The sequence below is a fragment of the Hyperolius riggenbachi genome, chromosome 10, assembly GCF_040937935.1.
Source record: "Hyperolius riggenbachi isolate aHypRig1 chromosome 10, aHypRig1.pri, whole genome shotgun sequence".
Classification (NCBI taxonomy): Eukaryota; Metazoa; Chordata; class Amphibia; order Anura; family Hyperoliidae; genus Hyperolius; species Hyperolius riggenbachi.
Window position 1 is genome coordinate 233779056 of NC_090655.1, and position 22354 is coordinate 233801409.

The 22354-nt window shown below is 44.7% G+C and overlaps 1 protein-coding gene and 1 long non-coding RNA gene across 4 annotated transcripts in view; one reads left to right on the forward strand and one right to left on the reverse strand.

Moving 5' to 3' along the window:
- LOC137534827 (uncharacterized) overlaps positions 1-22354 on the reverse strand; it is a 42469-nt gene that overhangs the window by 19792 nt on the left and 323 nt on the right. The window contains exon 2 of the long non-coding RNA XR_011024383.1: positions 13088-13197. This is a non-coding gene — a long non-coding RNA (uncharacterized lncRNA). The remainder of the gene's footprint in view (positions 1-13087; positions 13198-22354) is intronic.
- Positions 1175-17976, forward strand: LOC137534817 (zinc finger protein 585A-like). 3 transcript variants are annotated; one of them, XM_068256471.1, is made up of 8 exons: positions 6216-7805; positions 7900-8025; positions 9801-9920; positions 10126-10257; positions 10343-10466; positions 10555-10646; positions 11471-11612; positions 15023-17976. In XM_068256471.1, the coding sequence occupies exons 3-8, from the start codon at positions 9843-9845 to the stop codon at positions 17353-17355; spliced, it is 2901 nt and encodes a 966-aa protein (XP_068112572.1). In that variant the 5' UTR covers positions 6216-7805; positions 7900-8025; positions 9801-9842; the 3' UTR covers positions 17356-17976. The 3 variants fall into 3 exon arrangements, with proteins under 3 accessions (XP_068112574.1, XP_068112572.1, XP_068112573.1); XM_068256473.1 differs by lacking the exons at positions 6216-7805; positions 7900-8025 and adding an exon at positions 1175-3027; XM_068256472.1 differs by lacking the exon at positions 6216-7805 and having other exon boundaries at positions 7816-8025.

Genomic DNA, 22354 nt, shown 5'->3' on the forward strand with positions numbered 1-22354 from the left:
CGGAGTCGTGGAGTCGGGCAATTTTGGGTGCCTGGAGTCGGAGTCGGAGTCGGGAAAAAATGCACCGACTCCGACTCCTAATGAATTTGTAACTGTAATTAAAATAGAAAATATGATAAAATGTTCTATTTCTCAGATATTAGTCATTAAAAATAATGTATATATACAGTATATATACAGTAATAGCTTAGTCCACAAAAATGAAATAAACCAATCAAAATTAGTTACTTGTGCTGCTGCAATAAAGCAGTCCCTGTATTTTTAAGGTCAGATATACATATCTGATTGTGACTGTATATATGATGTGTACACAGGAATCTCTTATATATACTAAATAACATCTATGCTGTAAGAATAAAGCCTGATGTGTAGCTGTGTCACTAATAGAGATGGTCAATGACATGGAAATAATTCTGCATTGATGCTGATTTATGCAAATGCATGCACTCCCTTTGCTGATGAAATCAAATAATGTGATATGTTATTAAAATTTGGTTTGGTCACTACAAATTAAAGGGTAACTGAGACGGATGAAAAGTAAAGTTTTATACATACCTGGGGCTTCCTCCAGCCCCCTTCAGGCTAATCAGTCCCTCTCTGTCCTCCACCACCCGGATCTTCTGCTATGAGTCCTGGTAATTCAGCCAGTCAGCGCTGTCCGGTCGCATGCCGCTCCCACAGCCAGGAACATTCTGCACCTGCGCAATAGTGCTGCACAGGTGTAGTATGCTCCTGGCGGCGGAGTGTGTGCATGCGCACTACGCCTGACTGGCTCAAGTACCTGGACTCCTAGCAGAAGATCCAGGTGGTGGAGGAGGACAACGAGGGACTGATTATCCTGAAGGGGGCTGGAGGAAGCCCCAGGTATGTATAAAACTTTAATTTCATCTGTCTCAGGTTTACTTTGTTACACAGTAGTACTATACTCTACATATGCACTCCCCACAGAGCTGCAGGGAATCCACTGAGAATGCTGTGCACATTGAACACAGAGGTGTTGTCTGTTTACAATCTCCTCATTCCCCTGCAGAGTACCTGCACATCATTCTTACATGTACCCACACTTACATTGCCTAGGGCCTGATAGATGTTCTTTGTTCCGGTTTGTACCTTTTACAAGTACTCTTACCAAGGACTAGTTTTAGTCTAAAGGGAATAAATATAGTAGTCTACATATCCTTCTCACTTCAGTTGTCTTGTAAAATTCCTAAGCGTTGGCAGTTAAGAGACGAATTTCATGTTACATACTTTTAATCAACAAAAATGTAATATGCAAATTAGAGGAGTCGGAGTCGTGGAGTCGGAGTCGGTGGAATCCTAAACTGAGGAGTCGGAGTTGGTGGATTTTTGGACCGACTCCACAGCCCTGATATATATATATAAAAATAAAAGTGCTCCTGTTTTCCTGCTCTGTGTGCAGAATGTGATATAAACAGAACAAAAAGCTAAGAATACCCAGAGAGTGCAGAAACGCACAGTGAGCCAGCAGATGGCGCTGCTCAGTGAGTTAGTAGTGCTCCCTCAGTAGATCTCTGAGTGCTCCCTCAGTAGGTCAGCTTGTGTTATAAAGCCACTAGGAGTGGGCGGGGATTTGGGCTGAGGGGGCAGACTTTGGCATGTACTTAGGTTTAACAAGGCTCAATTCCACGCTACATACAATTTGCAATAAGCATGCATGCAAGCTGGGAGTATTACTATCTCATTGACCATCTGTGATCACAACCAGGGAAATAACCTTATTTTAGCTTTGGATAATGTGAAACAGAGGTTAAAAAAGTGTTTGGAAAATCCCGCCCCATTTCCTTTCCTTTGGATCTCCATGGCAATAAAGCCCAGCTTGATGGGCCAAATGTGATTGTCAAACTATATTGCAGCTCTCATCCTTTCCTCTTTGTATTCAGCTGTGGGCAGGTCAATCAGATGTGACACTCAAAGTAGGAGGAACAAATACTCCAGACTATTTTAGGTTGGAAGTTACTGGGAGGGGAGTCTTTATCCCATGCACAGGGTTATACATGGGTCTGCTGAAGAGATGTATCTGTCTAATGTTACCAGAAAATGGGTTTTATTAAAGGACAACTGAAGTGAGAGGGATATGAATCTGCCATATTTATTTATTTTTAAGCAATGCACATAGCCTGGCAGCCCTGCTGAGAAGGGAGATGATCTCATTGCTGAAGCCTGGAGTGATGACTTACTCCACTAGCTTATATTCTTCATGTAGGCATCTCTGACTGGCTAATACTGGGGGGCACTACTGACTACCGAATTGCTATGGGGGGCTACCTTTGGCTGACGTATGTTGGGGGCACCTCTTGCTACTTAATACTAGGGAGCACTTTTGACTACCTAATTACTGGGGAGCTCCTCTGGCTACCTCATTGCTGAGGGTAGTGGTGTAGCTAAGGAGCTGTGGGCCCCAGTGCAAGCTTTACGTTCAACCCCCCTCCCCCAGCACTCTATACATAACAATTTATACGGTGCACCAAAACCTGCCAAGGACGACAACTACAGTGTCTGAGGTGCAAGAAGGGGATGGGGAACAGCTTGTTAATGATAATTATCATTCAAAACATTCATAGAAGTGATCATTACAAGCACAGGACCAATAAAGAGCTAATTCTGCGGTTGAGGGAGGGCCCTATGGGGCCCCTCTGGCCCAAGGACCCCAGTGGGGTTGAGACCTCTGCAATCCCTGTTGCTACATCACTGCCTGAGGGAGTACCCATGGCTACCTTTATTCTGTGGGACACCTCTGTCTACTGAATTCCTGGGGAGAAGAGGGTATATTTGGCTAACTTATACTGGTGGGCACCTCTGTCTACCTAATACTGGAGGAAGCAGCACCTCTGTCTACCTAATACTGGAGGAAGCAGCACCTCTGTCTACCTAATTCTGGAGGAAGCAGCACCTCTGTCTACCTAATACTGGAGGAAGCAGCACCTCTGTCTACCTAATACTGGAGGAAGCAGCACCTCTGTCTACCTAATACTGGAGGAAGCAGCACCTCTGGTTACCTAATACTGGGTAGGAAAACCTGACTACTACCTGAATACCTGAGGGGTACCTCTAGCTACCTTATACTGGGGGCGCCTCTGTCTACCTAATTCCTGGAAAGAGGGGTACCTCTAGATACCTTACACTGGGGGCACCTCTGTCTACCTAATTCCTTGGTAGAGAGGGTGCCTCTGTCTGGCTTTTACTGAGGAAGGGACACCTCTGTTTACCTAATGCTGGGTGGGCACATCCAGCTACCTAATACCGAGGGGCACCTCTGGCTACCTATTGTTTGGGGGGGGGTACCTCTGGCCACCTTATACTGGGGGACGAATACTGAAGTCAGTACCTTTGGTTATCTAATACCTGGAGGGGTGGTAGGGTGGCTCTAGCTGCCTAATACTATTTCAGGTGTGTTTCTGGGGTGCATATCTGACTATCTAATACTTTTTTTTTGGGGGGGGAGGCCTCACTGGACTGCTAATTGGAGTTCATATGATTACCAAATACTGCTAATTGTGCAAACGCTGTAAAAACAGTGCAGGTGATTTGGGTGCAGCCGGTGCCATCATAGTCGTAATAGGAATTACAGCTATAGCGGTGCTTAGTAAGTAATTTGGGCGCCGTCAAAAGACTAGGCACAAATTACTAAAAAAAAAACACTGTAATTCAGCCACCGGCAATAGCTAGCTGTCGAATTACATCTTTCCTCCGCTATCTATGATGACCTGGAGGGGGAAATAGTAATTAACGCCGCCGGGACTTTTGCAGGAGCTGGGTGAGCTTTTTATTGGCTTTACCCTGCGTCCAAATCTCCCGGCGGCTGAATAATAGGTACGCTAATTGTGGACTCCTGACAAATCTGAATATTTGTGTAGCCATCCTGCCAACATGGCTATTCAGTACATATACAAAGTATATTCGGTGTGTTCATATCTGGGATTTGGAGTTCTATGAAGCCGCTCTGAAACAGTTAATTGCTTAGTTTGCTTTTTGCAGTTTTCCCTCCTACATCTAGGTGGGGAATGCCTGTCACCAATAGGAGAGCAGCTTTTATACTGTGGAGATTTGTAACCAATGAGAGAAAACTCTTGCTAGAAACTGGGAGAGTGAGCCTGAGCTGAGAGATCTGAGGGGTTTACACAGTGTTCCACACACAGAACTGAACTGTCTGGAGAGATAGCAGAGAAAGAACTGATAGAGCTATGAAGAGGAGAGCTTTACTCAGAGCTGCTGATCTATCTGGAGGTGAAATCCTTTCTCTACAGTGTCCTGTGACTGACTGCATCCTTTCTGAAGTAGTGTGACAGGCTAATTCACATAGCTGCTTCATTTGAAGGAACTGTAAGCAAGCTACTTTCACCACAATGACTGGCTGATAGTGAATCCAGTTTATTGGTATGTCTTATCATTTGCCTGCACTGCAGCCCTGCAGGTTCCCAGAGCCAGAATTGAGTGAGTGATTCCTGTTGGATTGTGACTTCCACATGGTTAGGCCTCCCAGGGTCTTATGCAACGCAGTTTCTAGTTAGCACTAGAGACAAAAACTTTCATATTGGCCTAACAATCTGCTCTGGGGTGTCCAGGCCTATCAGAAGAGGATCGTTCATATGTATTTAATAATCCATCTTGTGTCATCTTCCTGCTGCTGCTCTCCTGAGTAGAGATGTCGCGGACCTCCGATTTTCGGTTCGCAAACCTTCGCGGAAGGTTCGGTTTGCGGAAAAGTTCGCGAACCGCAATAGACTTCAATGGGGATGCGAACTTTGAAAAATAGAAAAATTTTTGCTGGCCACAAAAGTGATGGAAAACATGTTTCAAGGTGTCTAACACCTGGAGGGAGGCATGGCGGAGTGGGATACATGCCCAAAGTCCCGGGGAAAAATCTGGATGTGACGCTTAAGGGCAGAAATGACATTGAATGCTAAAATGCAGGCCTAAAGTACTTTCAAACATCTTGCATGTGTATACATCAATCAGGGAGTGTAATTAGAGTTCTGCTTCACACTGACGCACCAAACTCACTGTGTAACGCACCGCAAACAGCTGTTTGCGTAGTGACGGCCGTGCTGGACTGGTGCACATCATGGCGAGAGTGCAGGCCATGGCGGTTTTCCAGCCCATATGGTCGCCGGGCTGTGGTAGCTCAATGATAGAACAACAGTGACTGTCCAGCTGATCAAATTTGGTCTGTCCACAATGAAGCAACGACCTTATTATCTTCTTGTATGTAGGTAGGCATAGGTAGGTGTCCCAGTAGTTAGCTAGGCATAGGTAGGAGACCCAGTATAGGTAGGTAGGCATAGGTAAGTGTTCCAGTAGTTAGCTAGGCATAGGTAGGAGACCCAATATAGGTAGGTAGGCATAGGTAGGAGTCCCAGTATAGGTAGGTAGGCAGGCATAGGTAGGTGTCCCAGTAGTTAGCTAGGCATAGGTAGGAGTCCCAATATAGGTAGGTAAGCATAGGTAGGAGTCCCAGTATAGGGAGTGTAGGCATAGCTAGGTGCCTCAGCAGTTAGCTAGGCATAGGTAGGAGTCCCAGTATAGGTAGGTAGGCATAGGTAGGTGTCCCAGTAGTTAGCTAGGCATAGGTAGGAGTCCCAGTATAGGTAGGTAGGCATAGGTAGGAGTCCCAGTATAGGTAGGTAGGCATAGGTAGGTGCCTCAGTAGTTAGCTAGACATAGGTAGGAGACCCAGTAGTTATCTAGGCATAGGTAGGAGACCCAGTATAGGTAGGTAGGCATAGGTAGGTCCCCTAGTATAGGTAGGTAAGTAGGTGCCCCAGTAGTTAGGTAGGCATAGGTAGGTGTCCCAGTATAGATAGTTAGGCAGGGCCTGGCTGGCACAGTAATAACAATTACCAAGGTCCAGCTGCAACAGATAGGGCTGTATAATGTCAGTAAGCAACACAAAAAAAAACATCTGGAAAACATCTCTCAAAAGAGCTGTTGAGGGGTGCTATTTTAGCAATAATAATTAGCCAGGAGCAAGGCAAGACCAAGAGCCTAACTAATCTGTCCCTAGAAGAACAAGTCTGCAGCAGCTGTCCCTACTCTGTCTCTAGCAGGCACACGAGTGAGGCTAATGGCCGCTGCAGCCTGCCTTATATAAGGGGGGGGGGGCTCCAGGGCTTAGTGTAGCCTGAATGGCTACAATGTGCCTGCTGACTGTGATGCAGAGGGTCAAAGTTGACCCTCATAGTGCATTATGGGGCGAATCGAACTTCCGCAAAAGTTTGCTTGGTCCAGGCGAACGCGAACCCCCAAAGTTCGCCCGGAACCGTTCGCTGGCGAACCGTTCGCTACATCTCTACTCCTGAGTGAAGCTTTCCCCTACACCTTTGTGGATTACAAATACTGAGCTCCAACTACCGGCCTGCTGATTAGACAAACATTGGCCAATGTTTAGGGAAATTAGCTTAAATGTTTATCTGAGTTTGATTATAACAAACTGTTTATACATTTGTCATTTAAAGTGCACTTAATGATTTACTGTGATTTTTGGGATTTGACTTTTTTTTTCTGGTGTTGTTGGCCAAACCCTTTCCAGAGACTTTGGAGGTGTCATTCTCTATCGCATTCCTTTGCAAGCAACTGTTGGTATTCCGTTATTGCCATAACTGTGAGTTCAGATGCTATGACCTATCTGTTAGAACATATTGCTAGAAGGTAAATTGTTTATTTTATCTGTATTACTGGGTATCCGGATCCCCCCCCCCCCCACCCCCCAAAAAAAAAAAAAATAATTGCTTAGCATTATACTGCTGGTTCATGTGTATCACTGGAGTTTGTGGGTGTCGCCAGAGTTGGACAAGTGCTGGACTCTAACATAGCTACACTGACAGGCGCGCTGCATTAGCTTACTTCATTGTGCACTATATAAATGATACATCATAGCAGGGATGGTCGTAGTCAGCCATCTTCGCTACGCTGGAACTACGCGTAGTTCTACGCAATTAAGCTTCGTAATCTACAGTTTTGAAATCAAAACATTCGCTACGTTTGCATTTCGTAGACTACGCGTAAAAATAAGAAAGCTTCGCGTAGTGCGAAGCGTAGTGTATGTTGATGCTTATGCCCTTATGCGGAAGAATTTCTGCATTAATCCGCTCAATATGCGCATGCGTGAACTAATATATGCGTACATTCCTTCTTCCAATGCGGAATTGTATACGTATAGAAGGGCAATAATATTTCTGCGCATGCGCAATTACAAACAATGATCCATAGAGACGCGGTTACCGCACGCGTAGTTGACTTCGCAATACATACGTCAACTATACGTAGCGGGCGAAGCTTCGAATAGCTGTACTACGACTACGCGTAAATACGTAATCATAGTTTTTAAACTTTGCCTACTAACTACAATGCGTAGTTGTGGACTACGACGTGTAAATTCACACTGGCGTAGTTTACAAGCAAGTCTGCATCGTAGGTTGACATTAGAAGGCAGTCAGGCGAGGAAGAGTCTACAAGAGGCGTACTATAGCTAGAACATCACAGTGCTAAGTCTGGTGACTGGCAAGACATGCTTAGATTTTACTGGAATATTCCTTAACTATTAAATTTTATATCATCAAAACTTCCAAAATAACTGATTTGCATACATTAATGCTTCCTGAGCACTCCATATAAGCTCAGTTCATTGTTTCTCAATCATGCGTCAAATTGGCTGCAGTTAGCACATTCTCCACAAGATGGCAGCGTGAATTATGCCGGGTGGAACGCATAGACTGACAGGAAGTGAGAGCTGAAGGGGGAGTAGCAGAGGGCAGACATTGGTGGCACTGGCAGCTGCTGCAGAAGAGGTAATAATATTAATATTATTCCATATATAACCCGAGTAATCTAGTGAATGTGTCTCCCCATCATAAAGCTGCTGTGACGTTTTCTCTTCTGCAGATGTGTGATGTGGATGGCCACAGGGTGAGGGGGGGAAGGAGCTGTGTGACTCCCCCTCCCAGGCAGAGATCGTCCTATAGAAGATCACTGAGCTAATAGAGATCTCATTGAAAAAAAAACAGAGAGGTAAAGACAGCTCTGCACGGGTCAATAACACCTCCAATCTGAAAACTATTGCTCTCTGATAAATAATGTTTTGGGATTTAAAGAGCAATGCTGCACATGATCACAGCAATTGATCTCCATCAGATTTTAGCCGACATCTAATAAAACATGTATTGTATTTCTACTGTGCTTTTTATTGTACTGCCCAATGCCCTGCAAAACGTATCCGTTTTAAATCGCTAAACTGTCTGATATTGGTTTGATGTTTATTGAGGGGTGAATAGAAATGTCTGTCAGAGTCCATCAAGGTGTCCCCACATTACTTGATTTATGGCATCGATATCCAGAAGATTCAATCATAATAATTGAATCTGCCAGAGATTGCTGCTGCAATGTGGCCACCCGATCGCAATTTCGATCCATCCGGCATACTGGAAAGATCTCACTCAAACCGGCTCGGTTGGGTGAGTTGTGGTAGCAATGCAGTTCCATGTACTAAAGATTGACAAACCTCCATTTGGTCTCCCCCATGTGTAATGTGTACCCCCTGGGCTCACCTATCTGCTTGTGCATCTCCTCCAGTGTCCCAAGTCTTCTCTACATTACTGGCAGATGCCTGTACCCTGTGACCTGATGGCATGTAGGATGTCACACATGTGTCACCAGGTTCAGGTGCTCCCGGCAATGATAGAGAGAATATTTGAGTCGTGGGAGGAAGCATGGTGGCAAATAGGTGAACCCGGGAGGGGTTCTACACATCACATTATCGAGGGTACACATTACATAAGACTCTGCCTCCTTCCCCAATCTGCTGCACCGTATGTGTAACAATTGCATCATACGGTTGACTAAAAGTGGAACGTGTGAGCAGAGGGATAGCAATGGTTTGTTAATGATTACCACTATTCAAAGCACCTATAGAGGTGATCTTTACCACTACAGCGTCAAAAATAACTAATGCAGGAGGTCCCTTTAGGTCCAAGGGCCCTTGTGTGGTTGCAAACTCTGCATCCATTACTTCCATGACACTGGATATGTACAGTACATTGTTATTGTGCCCTTATATAGTGCTGACATTTTCCACTCTACAGAGGTAATTCAACCATTCAGGTCATTATTTGTCCACTGTTTGAGGGAAGTCTTTGGAAGAGTTACTGACCTTAGAACTGGATTTAGGGGGGGAAACGAAACTGCCCATAAGGAAGGTTTGTAACGGTGTGTGTCGGCGTTGGGTGGAACATCAGTACTTACTTACGGGGTTCTGCTCCTCTGGCCCCTGGGGCATACAAGCGCCATCTTCTCCACCCGATCGCCATCTACTTCTGGCTTATGTAACTCCTGTCACATATGCACCTGCCACGATGCATGTCAGGAGATGTAGGCTGTGGGTGTGAGTACAGAGACACTGACGGGAATTACAAAAAGCTGCTGGTTGGGTGGAGAAGATGGTGCATGTACGGGTGAGGGGCCAGAGGAGCAGCTCCCACTATTGCCGCCTCCTGAATTACAGTACTTTATCATAATATGGGCTGCACCGCTATAGGCTGATTAAAATGACAGCCTATAGCGGCACCTAAATCAGGTGCTGCGTGGCGCAGAGTGGGGGCCGAAATAACCCGACTCGTGTGCAATGATGCTGTGTAGGAAACTGAAACAAAATCACACCTGGTGTGCTTTTTTCACAAACTAATGAGAATGTTATTTTTTCTCTGGGAAAAACTATTGAGTAAACATAAACAAAAAATAACACAATGTAGCCTAATTGTGCAGCTAATTCTAACACTATCCCTCTACAGATAGAAGCAGCCTATACAGGTCACGTGACCGTGTCAAAGAGGATGGACGAGGACCAAAGTCACATGACTGAGAGGATATTGGAACTCACCTTGGAGATCATCTATCTGCTGACTGGAGAGGTGAGGAGGATTCTGGGAGGTCACATGAGAGCACTCTTACATTTAATAATAAAAAACACACCTGACCAGAGAGGTGAGGAGGATTCTGGAAAGTCACATGATGTCACTCTAATCTTCATTACTAAAATACACACCTAACCAGACCAGAGCTGTGAGGAAGCCTCCGGCAGTGTTATATAATCTTATCACTGGTCTTTCCATACAGAGTTTACCTCCAGTGAAGCATGGAGACCATGTCACGGTTAAAATACCGCTTCACTCCTGCAGAACAAAGAGGAACAACAGCAATGAGATTCTAGAAGTAACCAATAAGATCACACATCTGCTATCAGGGGAGGTGAGAAGTTGTGGGAATTATGGGACATTATACAGTTTTAGTGAGATATGTCTCTGAGTGGTGACTGTATGATTGTGTGTGTCAGGTTCCTATAAGGTATCAGGATGTCACCCTCTATTTCTCCATGGAAGAGTGGCAGTATTTAGAAGGACACAAGGACCACTACAAGGATGTCATGATGGAGAACAAGACACCCCTCACATCACCAGGTAAGAGGAGACTTTCATTTCTTGTAAAGGAGAGAGCAGTACGGAGGGTCCACCTAGACAATGTAATCACTCAGTGTGTTTCCTACAGGTGGATCCAGTAACCCACCAGAGAGATGCAAAGGTCCTCTTTATTCTCAGGATTGTCCACAGGAAGATCCCACCAGCCCCTACCATTATCAGGTAGGTGGGAGTGAATGATTAAAACTCATAAATGGCATCAGACTATGGGGCTGATTTAGAAACTTTTCAGTAAGGGCCCTTTTCTATGAGCAGTTCAGTTGATAGGCAGTGAAAAGACTGTCAAATTCTCACAACTGCTTGCTGCTGCCTGGCAACTGCTTGCTGCTGCTTGGTAACTCCTCACGGAGTGTTCAGTTCAGCTGCCCATGTGAAAGCGCCCTGAGCTGTGTACTTATGCAAAGGGTTTCATCTTTGATTACTTTGGTATGTTGCTTGAAAAACATCTCTTCAGGTTCCCTTTTACAAGGGGCAAATCGGGAGAGACCTCTTGGTTGTCCATCAGAGGACACTTTAAGGAAGGTTCTGGAGTCGGCCCCCATGGTGCCTCTAAGGCCACTTTTCTACGAGCAGATAAACTATGTACTCAACAAGCAGTTACTAGGCAGCAGTGAGCAGTTGTGAGAGGTTTTTCACTGCCTATCAACTGCTCATAGAAATGAGGCCTAACTCAAAGTGACTGCTTGTGTTGCAGCCCCCTCCACGCTTGCTGCTGCAGAAATTATGGGTAGGGACGATCAATGAGATTCAAACAATCCTCGGTTAATGCCAGATTATGCAAACTTTGTATATTAATGAAAACTGACCAACCAAATTCCACCTTATTAGGATTAAGTTGGTCATTTTCAAGCTGCATACATTTGAATACACTTTGCATAATCCTGCATCATACAAAGGCCTGTATCAGACCTGACAGGGTCTTTTTTTTGAGTGATTAAAGAATGTATTTTCATATATAAATTTTTTATTTTCAATCATGGTTTTAGGCAGAGGACGTGATCAAACTGACGGTTGAGTGTATGGAGGAAGAAGAGGACATTTTGGTCTGGAATGACTGGAAGACTATGGGGAAGTCTGGAGTCATGAGAACAATTAAAGAGGAGGATACAATTACAGAGATCAGCACAGGTGTGTAATAAACCGTAAATACTAAGTACCAACAAATGAGGAGGAGATACTGTACACCATATGAAAGGCCCATCTCCATTCCTCAGTATAACATCATAGCACCAACACATGAGGAGGAGATACTGTACACCATATGAAAGGCCCATCTCCATTCCTCAGTATAACATCATAGTACCAACAAATGAGGAGGAGATACTGTACACCATATGAAAGGCCCATCTCCATTCCTCAGTATAACATCATAGCACCAACAAATGAGGAGGAGATACTGTACACCATATGAAAGGCTCATCTCCATTTCTCAGTATAACATCATAGTGCCAACAAATGAGGAGGAGATAATGTACACCATATGAAAGGCCCATCTCCATTCCTCAGTATAACATCATAGCACCAACAAATGAGGAGGAGATACTGTACACCATATGAGAGGCCCATCTCCATTCCTCAGTATAACATCATAGCACCAACAAATGAGGAGGAGATACTGTACACCATATAAAAAGGCCCATCTCCATTCCTCAGTATAACATCATAGCACCAACAAATGAGGAGGAGATACTGTACACCCTATGAAAGGTCCATCTCCATTCCTCTGTATAACATCATAGTACCAACAAATGAGGAGGAGATACTGTACACCATATGAAAGGCCCATCTCCATTCCTCAGTATAACATCATAGCACCAACAAATGAGGAGGAGATACTGTACACCATATGAAAGGCCCATCTCCATTCCTCAGTATAACATCATACTACCAACAAATGAGGAGATACTGTACACCATATGAAAGGCCCATCTCCATTCCTCAGTATAACATCATAGCACCAACAAATGAGGAGGAGATACTGTACACCATATGAAAGGCCCATCTCCATTTCTCAGTATAACATCATAGTGCCAACAGATGAGGAGGAGATACCGTACACCATATGAAAGGCCCATCTCCATTCCTCAGTATAACATCATACTACCAACAAATGAGGAGGAGATCCTGTACACCCTATGAAAGGTCCATCTCCATTCCTCAGTATAACATCATAGCACCAACAAATGAGGAGGGGATACTATACACCATATGAAAGGCCCATCCCCATTCCTCAGTATTACATCATAGCACCAACAAATGAGGAGGAGATACTGTACACCATATGAAAGGCCCATCTCCATTCCTCAGTATAACATCATAGTACCAACACATGGGGGGGAGATACTGTACACCATATGAAAGGCCCATCTCCATTCCTCAGTATAACATCATAGTACCAACAAATGAGGAGGGGATACTGTACACCATATGAAAGGCCCATCTCTATTCCTCAGTGTAACATCATAGTACCAACAAATGAGGAGACACTGAACACCATATGAGAGATCCATGTCTCAGGTACATGTTTAGTTGGGTCTATTTCTTTTCCTTAAAATACTGTCAATAGTTTATTCACATCAGCATAGAATAGTTGGTTTGGTTACCTTTCATACCAGATCTTTATTCTGACATTCCTGTTATGGTTTCATCAGTGGTCATGTTGGAACTTTTACATTTTTGATTGTGAAATGTTCATACTGCTGTTGAAAAGAATCTGAAGTGAAAATAAACATATGAAATTATGCATTGTATGTGTAGTACAGCTAAGAAGAAGACCATTGGTAGCAAAGAAAATAAGTCTCATATTGTTTCCAGTACAGGAAGAAACTTCAGCTGTTATCTATGCAAAAGAACTTATCTGAGCCCTCCAACCCAACTTGGGTCTGAGATAGTCCTATTTTCTGAAGCAGTTATACATCAAAGAAACAGAGGCAGATTTCAAAGGGTCATTAGCTCTGCTCTGTTTCATAGTTTAAAATACAGAGTGTGGCTTGTAATTGCAAATATCAGAGAATGGTGCAAAAAAAAAAAAAGCTATATGACTGAAAATAAAAATATGAGACTCTTCTCTTTGCTACTATTGTTCTATTTACTATCAGTTCTACACATATAGTTCATTATATCATCATTTTTTTTTTTTTTGCTTCAGTGTCACTTTAATGGCAAGACGTTAATACATTTATTTACTTTTAATAAGTAAACCAGGTAAGATAAATGTGAAATGGGGCAAAATAGAGAATAGGGTTTAAAGGAAATCTGAGTAAATCTACCTGAGGCTTCCTCCAGCCCTGTTCATGCTGATTGGTCCTTTGCCATCCACCCGGGCTGCCTGGATCCTCTGCTAGATGGCCAGGTAATTCAGCCAGTCGGGGCCGGTTGGTGCAGGCGCAGGCGGCCAGGTAATTCAGCCAGTCGGGGCCAGTTGGTGCAGACGCAGACGGCCGTGCGCCCCCTATCTCACTCCCTTAGCCAGCAGCATGCTACTACTGCGCAGGCACAGAATGCTCCTGGTGATGGGGGAGTGCGCATGGCCATCTGCGCCTGCACTGACTGACCCCGACTGGCTGAATAACTATCTAGCGGAGGATCCAGATGGCCCGGGAGGATGGTAAGGGACCAAGGAGTGACAGACAGAGAGGTAGAAAACATTATACAACATAACACAAGGTTGTACATGCAAATAGGGTATAAGATGCATGATCATGTGATTCTACAGAGACCCAGCAAATCAAGTCTGAGTTAGTCCATGAGAAGGGTGTCATTGCTGGGGTTTCATGATTAACCTCCCTGGCGGTAAGCCCGTGCTGAGCACGGGCTATGCCGCCGGGAGGCACCGCTCAGGCCCCGCTGGGTCGATTTGCATAATTTTTTTTTGCTGCACGCAGCTAGCACTTTGCTAGCTGCGTGCAGTGCCCGATCGCCGCCATTACCCGCCGACCCGCCACTATACGCGTCGCTGCAGCCGCCCCCCCCAGACGTCATCCCACCCCGTCGCCATGGCCCTCCAGGAGATCCCGGCGGCGATCGGAGGGGCTGGGGGGGATGCCGCTGAGCAGCGGCTATCATGTAGCGAGACGAGGTTTTAAAAAAAAACGTATTTGCTGCCCCCTGGCAGATTTTGACAAACCGCCAGGAGGGTTAAGAAGGACACACTAAGTGGAAGGGGGGGGGGGGGGGGGCTGTCAAAGACTGACAATCTAAAGGACCATCTATATTATACATTATTATACAATGATTGTGCAAACATCCAAAGGTTATTTGGATCTTGTTACTTGTTAATTCACAAAGTTACACAGTTACATAGTTAGTTTGGTTGAAAAAGACATCCCTCCTTCAAGTCCAACTAGAGAGCTTTGATTAATTCTTGCACAGCTATGATAAACACCTGTTGTTGATAGATAACATATTGTATAGGTGGGAGGCTCCCGATTCCTTAATAAAGGAAGTGAAGCAGTCTAGCTATTCTGATATATGAAATATATAATTGCTACCTTATCTGTCTTGTCTGTTAAGAAGAGTGTAACACTTCTTTCCAACAGATGGACGGTATGTTGGGGACACCTCGGAGGGACATCTTATGTCACATCCAGATGACAATGGGACAGAAGACAGTGGTGTCACACAGTATTCTCCTATAACTGGAAAAACCCATCACAGAGGCCACAGTGCTGATACAGGAATAGCTCCCTCTAGCGGTGAGATGTCCAATGAAAAATCACAATCTGTTACGTCAGATATCCCTCCGTCATGTCACACTGCAGAGTCAGCAGCAGATCCGTCTAATTTGGAGGACTCTTTTCTCAGAGTGGATGAGATGTTCCCAGGTGCTGAAGATAATACAGCATTTCAATTGAGCCCAGAATTCCTCCCATACCAGATCATTCCCAAAGAGAGTTCATTCTATTGCCCTGATTGTGGGAAATGTTTCAATAAGAAAGGTCTTCTCCTCATACACCAGAGAATACACACGAGTGACCGGCCTTTTCCATGTGCAGAGTGCGGGAAATGTTTCATGTGGAAATCACATCTTTTAACTCATCAGAGATTGCACACAAATGAGCGTCCCTTTTCCTGCTCACAGTGTGGGAAACGTTTTATGTATAAGTCACATCTGGTCACTCACCACAAGATGCACACAGATGAGCGGCCGTACCCCTGTTCAGAGTGTGGGAAGTGTTTCCGGTCTAGCTCACACCTGGCTAGACATCAGAGATATCACAGTGGAGAGCGGACTTATTCTTGTTCAGAGTGTGGGAAATGTTTTACAGAGAAGTCAGTACTTCTCAGGCATCTCAGCATTCACATGGATGGAGGGGTCTATTCATGTCCCGAGTGTGGTCAGAGGTTTGAAGAGAAAGCCGACCTAATGGCCCACATCCAAATTCACTCGCTGTCTTTTTCATGTGCAGAGTGTGGGAAATCATTTACAGTAGAATCTGAATTTTTAAGACACCAGAAGGTCCATAGTGGGGAGCAGATCTATTCATGCTCAGACTGCGACAAGTCGTACACAAAGAAATGTGATTTTGTTGCACACCAGAGAGTCCACACTGTAGAGAGGCCATTTCCATGTTCTGAGTGTGGGAAGTCTTTCTCATCAAAATCATTTCTTGTTGTTCACCAGCGTTGTCACTCTGGGAAAAAGCCCTTTTCATGTTCCCAGTGTGGGAAGTCATTTGTAACCAATTCAAAGCTGGTCACGCACCAGAGGGTTCACACCGGCGAGAAGCCCTTCTCCTGTTCTGAGTGTGGAAAGTGCTTCAGTGAGAAAGGCAACCTTCTCAGACACCAGCGAGCCCACATTGGTGTGCGCCCATACTTGTGTTCAGAGTGCGGGAAATGTTTCTCCCAACGGAATGACCTTCTTAGACACCATAGAAGCCACACAGGGGAGAGACCATTTTCATGTAGTGAGTGCAGAAAATCCTTTGCATCGAAATCAGACCTTACCAACCACCAGAGAGTTCATACTGCTAAAGAGTCATTCTCGTGTTCTGCATGCGGGAAGACATTTAGGACAAAAGCAAAGTTTGTTGAACATCAGGTAGTTCACCCTGCTGACAAGCCATTTATGTGTTCAGAGTGTGGGCAATGTTTCAGTGAGAAAGGCAACTTGCTCACACATCAGCAAACACACACGATTGAAAGTCCTTATCCCTGTACAGAGTGTGGGAAAGGGTTTTTAAAGACGATCGACCTTCTCAGGCACCAGAAAAGCCACAGCAGTAGGGCATCGTACTCCTGTCCTGAATGTGGAGAATCCTTCTCATCGAAATCCAATCTTACCAAGCATCAGACTACTCACACCAGTGACAGTCCACTTTCGTGTTCAGATTGTGGGAGCTCCTTTCAGTTACTTTCAAAACTAGTGAGACACCAGAGAGTCCACAGTGGCGAGAAGCCGTTCTCCTGCCCAGAGTGCGGGAAAAGTTTCAATGAGAAAGGCAACCTTCGTAAGCACCTACGGACTCACACGGGCGAGCGCCCTTATACGTGTTCAGAATGTGGGAAGTCATTTCGGACAAATTCGAAACTCATCAAACACCAGAGGATTCACACCGGAGAGAGGCCATTTTTGTGCTCCGAGTGTGGGAAATGCTTTACCGAGAAAGGAAACCTTCACAGGCATCAAAGAATCCACACCGGTGAGCGCCCTTATTCCTGTTCAGAGTGTGGGAAACGTTTCTTGCTGAAGAATGATCTCCTTCGGCACCAGAGGAGTCACAGCGGTGAGAGGCCATTTTTATGTTCGGAGTGTGGCAAATGCTTTACACAGAGAGACAGTCTGACTCAGCATCAGAAGACGCATGCGCCGCCTGCAACCCAGGATGAGGATTCTGTAGTGCTGCTTGATTTGGACTCTCTAATGTGAAGTGTGTGTTGATTTTCAGCTACTCGGAATATAAATAGGTGAAAGGCTTCCTGCACACTGCAAATCCGATTTGTGATTCCGATTTGCGATTCCAATTTTCCCTGAATGCTATCAACAGAAAAATGCTGAAAAATGCAGCATGCAGCAACGATTAAACGGAATCGCATGTAAATAATCGGAATCACATGCAGTGTGCAGGGTGCTTTAAAGTTACTTTTTTAAATTATTATGTTTGGACAGATGACTCCACCTCTTCAATGACAAACAATTAAGGATGGTTTTGTGGCATATTCAGTCACCTTAATCGGATCTCTCCATGAGCTTCTGATGCACGCCCAATTGATAAACCTCAAATCAGTGTTAGCTTATTGATGAGAAGCTGATTGTGTTGTGTAAGATAGGAAACCGGTTGCTGCTACAGACCAGTTGCTTGCGAGATGTGTGTGTGGCTGGCCTCAATAGGGGACAAGCTGTTGTATCAGCTGATTGATTAATTGATTGACGTTATACAGCTCTATACTGAACTTCACATCCAATAGTAACATTATCCGCCAACAGGAAAATATAAATTATTGGCTGAAAAGGACCCAGAAACTGAATAAAGCAGTTTTTGAAGTGAAATTTCTATCTATTTTTTTTTTTTTTTTTTTTTTTTTTTACAAAATTGCCATAACCATAAATCAGTACTGCATGGGTCGGCTTGGAAGTAATTGCTATTAAAAAAAAAAAAAATCATCTTTCCAATTTGATTTGTAGCCAGCTGAGAATTCCTGGTGAAAACTGGTAATAAGCATAAAAATTGTTCCACATTGTAACCATGGCAACTCTCCTCTCTCTGGAGTAAAGACTGCCTGGAAAATCCCAGGTGCTGGTAGAATAATTGGTTGCTCAAAGCAGGAGGGCTATTGCGCCTGATGCATGAAGCAGGGAACGCACAGCACTTTTACGGTACTAATAAAAGGGGCAGCGCACATTACTCTATTACCGCAACAGGTATTGTGGGAGTAACATGTGGTAGACCACTAGTGTACCACGCGTTACCATAGCAATGTGCCCCTAACCCTGGCTGCGCTAAATGGGTAGCATGTGCTGCCCCACTGCCATTACTACTGGGAAAATGGCCATGCACTGCCTGTGCTCAGGAATGTTACCATTGCTTCATGTAGCAGGTCTTTTGTTACTTATTATGAACTCTTTATTATTATTATTATTTTTTTATTTTATAGCGCCAACATCTTCCGTAGCGCTGTACATATCGGTACAGAAGATACAATAATCCAGTGATGGAGGCAAAACTTTGCTCTTCTATACACCAGTTTCTGTTAGAAACTCTGTGCATTTCCCCACACTTCCTTCCCTCGATGCTGAAACACCTGTGCATTGTCTGTTTGTCTCCTCATTCCCCCCCCCCCCCCCCGGTCCCCATAATCACTCCTTTATAATTCAGACTTTTGGCTAAAGTCAAATTTCCAGTTTTTTCAAAATGCAAAAACGTTTGCGCGCCCGTGATATGAGTTATCAAGGTTTAGTGAATCAAGCCCCTAAAGTGAGAGGGATACGGAGGCTGCCATATTTGTTTCCTTCTAAACAATGCAAATTTAGAAGGAAAACATTTTTGGGGACTGCAGTAGTGTCTGAATCACACACCTGAAGCATCTGATCTACATGCTTGTTCAGGGTCTATGGCTAAAGGTATTAGAGCCAGATGATGATCAGGACAGCCAGGCAATCTGCATTGATTAACTACTTGCTGACCGCACACTCATACCGTGCGGCGGCAAAGTGGTAGCTGGAGGACCAGCGACGCACATCTGCGTCGCCAGGTGCCTCCCTAATTAATCAGGAAAGGCCGCTCGCGCGAGCGGCCATTTCCTGTTAGATCACGGAGCGGGGCTGATCGCGGCTCGCAGACCAAATGTAAACGCAGGAGACGTATGTCTCGTTTGTTTACATTGAACGGCGCTGCTGCTACAGCAGCGCCATAAGGCAGATCCGCGATCCCCGGCCAATTAGCGGCCGGGGATTGCCGCCATGTGACAGAGGACAGCCTGTCACAGGCTGCACAGGACGGGGGGAGAGGGAGGGGGGCAATTTCGCAGCAGAGGGGGGCTTTGAGGTGCCCCCCCCCCGCAACACCCAGGCAGGCAGGAGAGATCAGACCCCCCCTGCACATCATCCCTATAGGGGGGGGGGAAGGGGGGCGATCTGATCGCTCTGCCTGCAACCTGATCTGTGCTGGGGGCTGCAGAGCCCACCCAGCACAGATCATAAAATAACACGCTGGTCCTTAAGGGGGGGGTAAATGCTGGGTCCTCAAGTGGTTAAAAGGAAATCAATATGCCAGCTTCCATATCCCTCTCACTTCAAGCTGAGTACACATGTAACGATGCACTCTCGGGTGGCGGGCAACAGTTCAGGCTGAGGTTTGTACAGGTAAACTGCTAGCCAATAAGCTAGCGACGAGTGCTGTTGCTGCAGAGAGGAAGGAGGGCCGACAGAGCAGTGCACTACATAGCAGACAGATGGAAAGGGGAGGTTAGGGAGCAATGTACAAAAGCTAGACTGTCACCTGAGAACCGCAGCTTTAGTGTTCTAAAAAGAAATGAGGACCAGTGCACACCAAAAAGCACTAGCATAATCGCAAACGCTCAGCGCTTTTTGAAGTGATTTTTCTAGGCATGTGCCTAGCGATTTTTGCAAGGAAAAGTGCTTTTCAGCGCTGCTAGATTTGGGCGCAGCCGGCGCCTCCATAGACTTCAATAGGAATCATTCCTATTGAAGCGCTCAGTGAGTAACGTCGGCTCCGTCAGCAGACGGAGCCGAAGTTGCTGAAAAACATAATAATTCGGCCTCCAGCAATCGCTGGAAGCCGAATTATTTCATTCCCCCACTATCCATGTCGGCCTGGAGGGGGAATAGTAATTAAATCGGCCCGGACTTGTGCAGAAGCAGGATCAGCTATATACTGCTGTATCCTGCGCCGAAGTCTACCGGCGCCGATTTCAAATGTACTCCGATTTTTGGAGTGTTTTGGTGTAGCTTTTTTTATTTTTTGTTACAGTAGAACTGGAACTGAACAGCTTCTGTAACAAAAACACTTGGAAAATCGCTCTGATCTAGCGCTTTTCAGAGCGATTTTCCACTTTCCTATACTTAACATTGAGGCTTAATCGCCTCAGAAAAGCGCAGAAATGCTGCATTTGAGAAAAAAGCACATCGCTCTGGTGTGATCCATCCCATTCACATACATTAGCCAAGCGCTTTTCAAAGCGCTGGCATTTTTAAAAGCACTCAGAAGCGCTCTTGATGCTTGATTCTCTAAAGCGTGATAACTGCTATTACAGCAGTTACAACACGAGCTGCCGCGCGCAAAGGTTTATGAGTGATCAGCGTTACTTCGTGTGATAAGCAAACATTTGCGCGCGATCACGTGTGCTTTAGCGCACGTGATCGTGTGCATACCTTCACTTATCACGCAAAGTAACGCTGTTCATGACTGCTATCACAGCAGTTATCACACAAGCTGCTGCGCACAAAGGTTTGCGCGCGACAGCTTGTGTGATAACTGCTGTGATATCAGTTATCACGCTTTAGAGAATCATTCCCCATGGTGTGCACCAGCCCTGAGTTGTGAGGGTTTTTTTTTTTTAAATACTCAGAAATGGAGAAAAACCTGTTATTCAAATATTTGGGGGGTCAAAACGCTGTTAAATTCTGTAATGTGTTCATTAAACTTCCATAGAAGTACAATTTATACTGTATATGCATTAAGTGGAATTTCTCTTTAAACTCATTTTGAAATATAACATTTTTGAATGTTGTATTTTTTGCAATCTGCACAGAAAAACACCTAGTCAACAGATGACGATAAATGAGTTGCTGAAGATTCTTAGTTGATGCAAATGTTATGATTATTTTATGCAGCTTAGGTATGGACCTCATACGATGCAAAATAATTGAGAAATAGTCCATTTCCAAGCTGAATACATTTGGAGAAATGTATGATAGAATTTGCATCAACTTGGAATTACTAGTCCTCAGTAGAAAAGAGAAATGAGATGGTGCACTCAAATGGAAGACCCTGAAAACCTTGGAGGAAACAGAGACAGGAGTCTTATTATTGCACTTTGGGGATAATTCACTTTTTCCACAGCATGTTTTAAATGTATTGTGCTGCACGCTACGCTCTCTATTGGTCGCGTAGCTATAGGCTATCTGCTGTGGGTAGTGCAGCATAGTGAATGCTATTACCTCCTTCCAGGAAAAAAAGGAGTGCTCCTCTCCTCCCGCCCTGAGCCCCTTCGGGTCCAATCACTATAGAGGATGTTATCCCTGCACTCTGATTGGCCCAATAGGCTGCCTGTCACTTGACAATAGTTATGTGCGCTATAGATGGCCAATAGCGCGCGTAGAGTGCAGCACAATACATATAAAGCACGCTGTGGAAATTGCGCGAGTAACAGGACGTTACTCACGCTATTTTCTTTAGTGAATCAACCCTTATGTTTGTTCTTTGAGTGTAAGAAAAAGAGAAGGAGATGAGACTGTTTTCTATACTAGGTGCAGTTGGTTATTTCTGTGTCATGTTGCTTGAATGTGGTTCAAATTAGTTCAAAAGCAAATGAAGTGAGAGGTGTACATGGAGGCTGCCATATTTATTTCCTTTTAAACAATACTGGATGCCTGTCAGTCCTGTTGGTCTCTTTGGCTGCAGTAGTGTCTAAATCATACACCGGAAACAAGAATTCAGCTAATCTAGTCAGACTTCACTTCAATCAGAAACTTCTGATCTGCTGCATGCTTGTTCAGGGTCGGGCCTATGGCTAAAAAGTATCAGAGACAGGGGATCAGCAGGACAGTCAGGCAATTTGGATTGTTTAAAGGTGGCCACACACGATACAATAAAATGATCCGATTTTACAAAAATTATTGTATTTCCCCAAAAAATCAAAAGCATTTTTTTTTATTTGAGCAAGAAATCCGATCCCATTTTTATTCA

Bases quoted from the DNA above. Each gene is read 5' to 3' on its own strand.
- LOC137534817 (XM_068256473.1), top strand. From the start codon at position 9,843: ATGGACGAGGACCAAAGTCACATGACTGAGAGGATATTGGAACTCACC. The intron at 10,258-10,342 runs GTGAGAAGTTGT...TGTGTGTGTCAG, and splicing joins CACATCTGCTATCAGGGGAG to GTTCCTATAAGGTATCAGGA. The intron at 10,647-11,470 runs GTAGGTGGGAGT...TCATGGTTTTAG, and splicing joins CCAGCCCCTACCATTATCAG to GCAGAGGACGTGATCAAACT.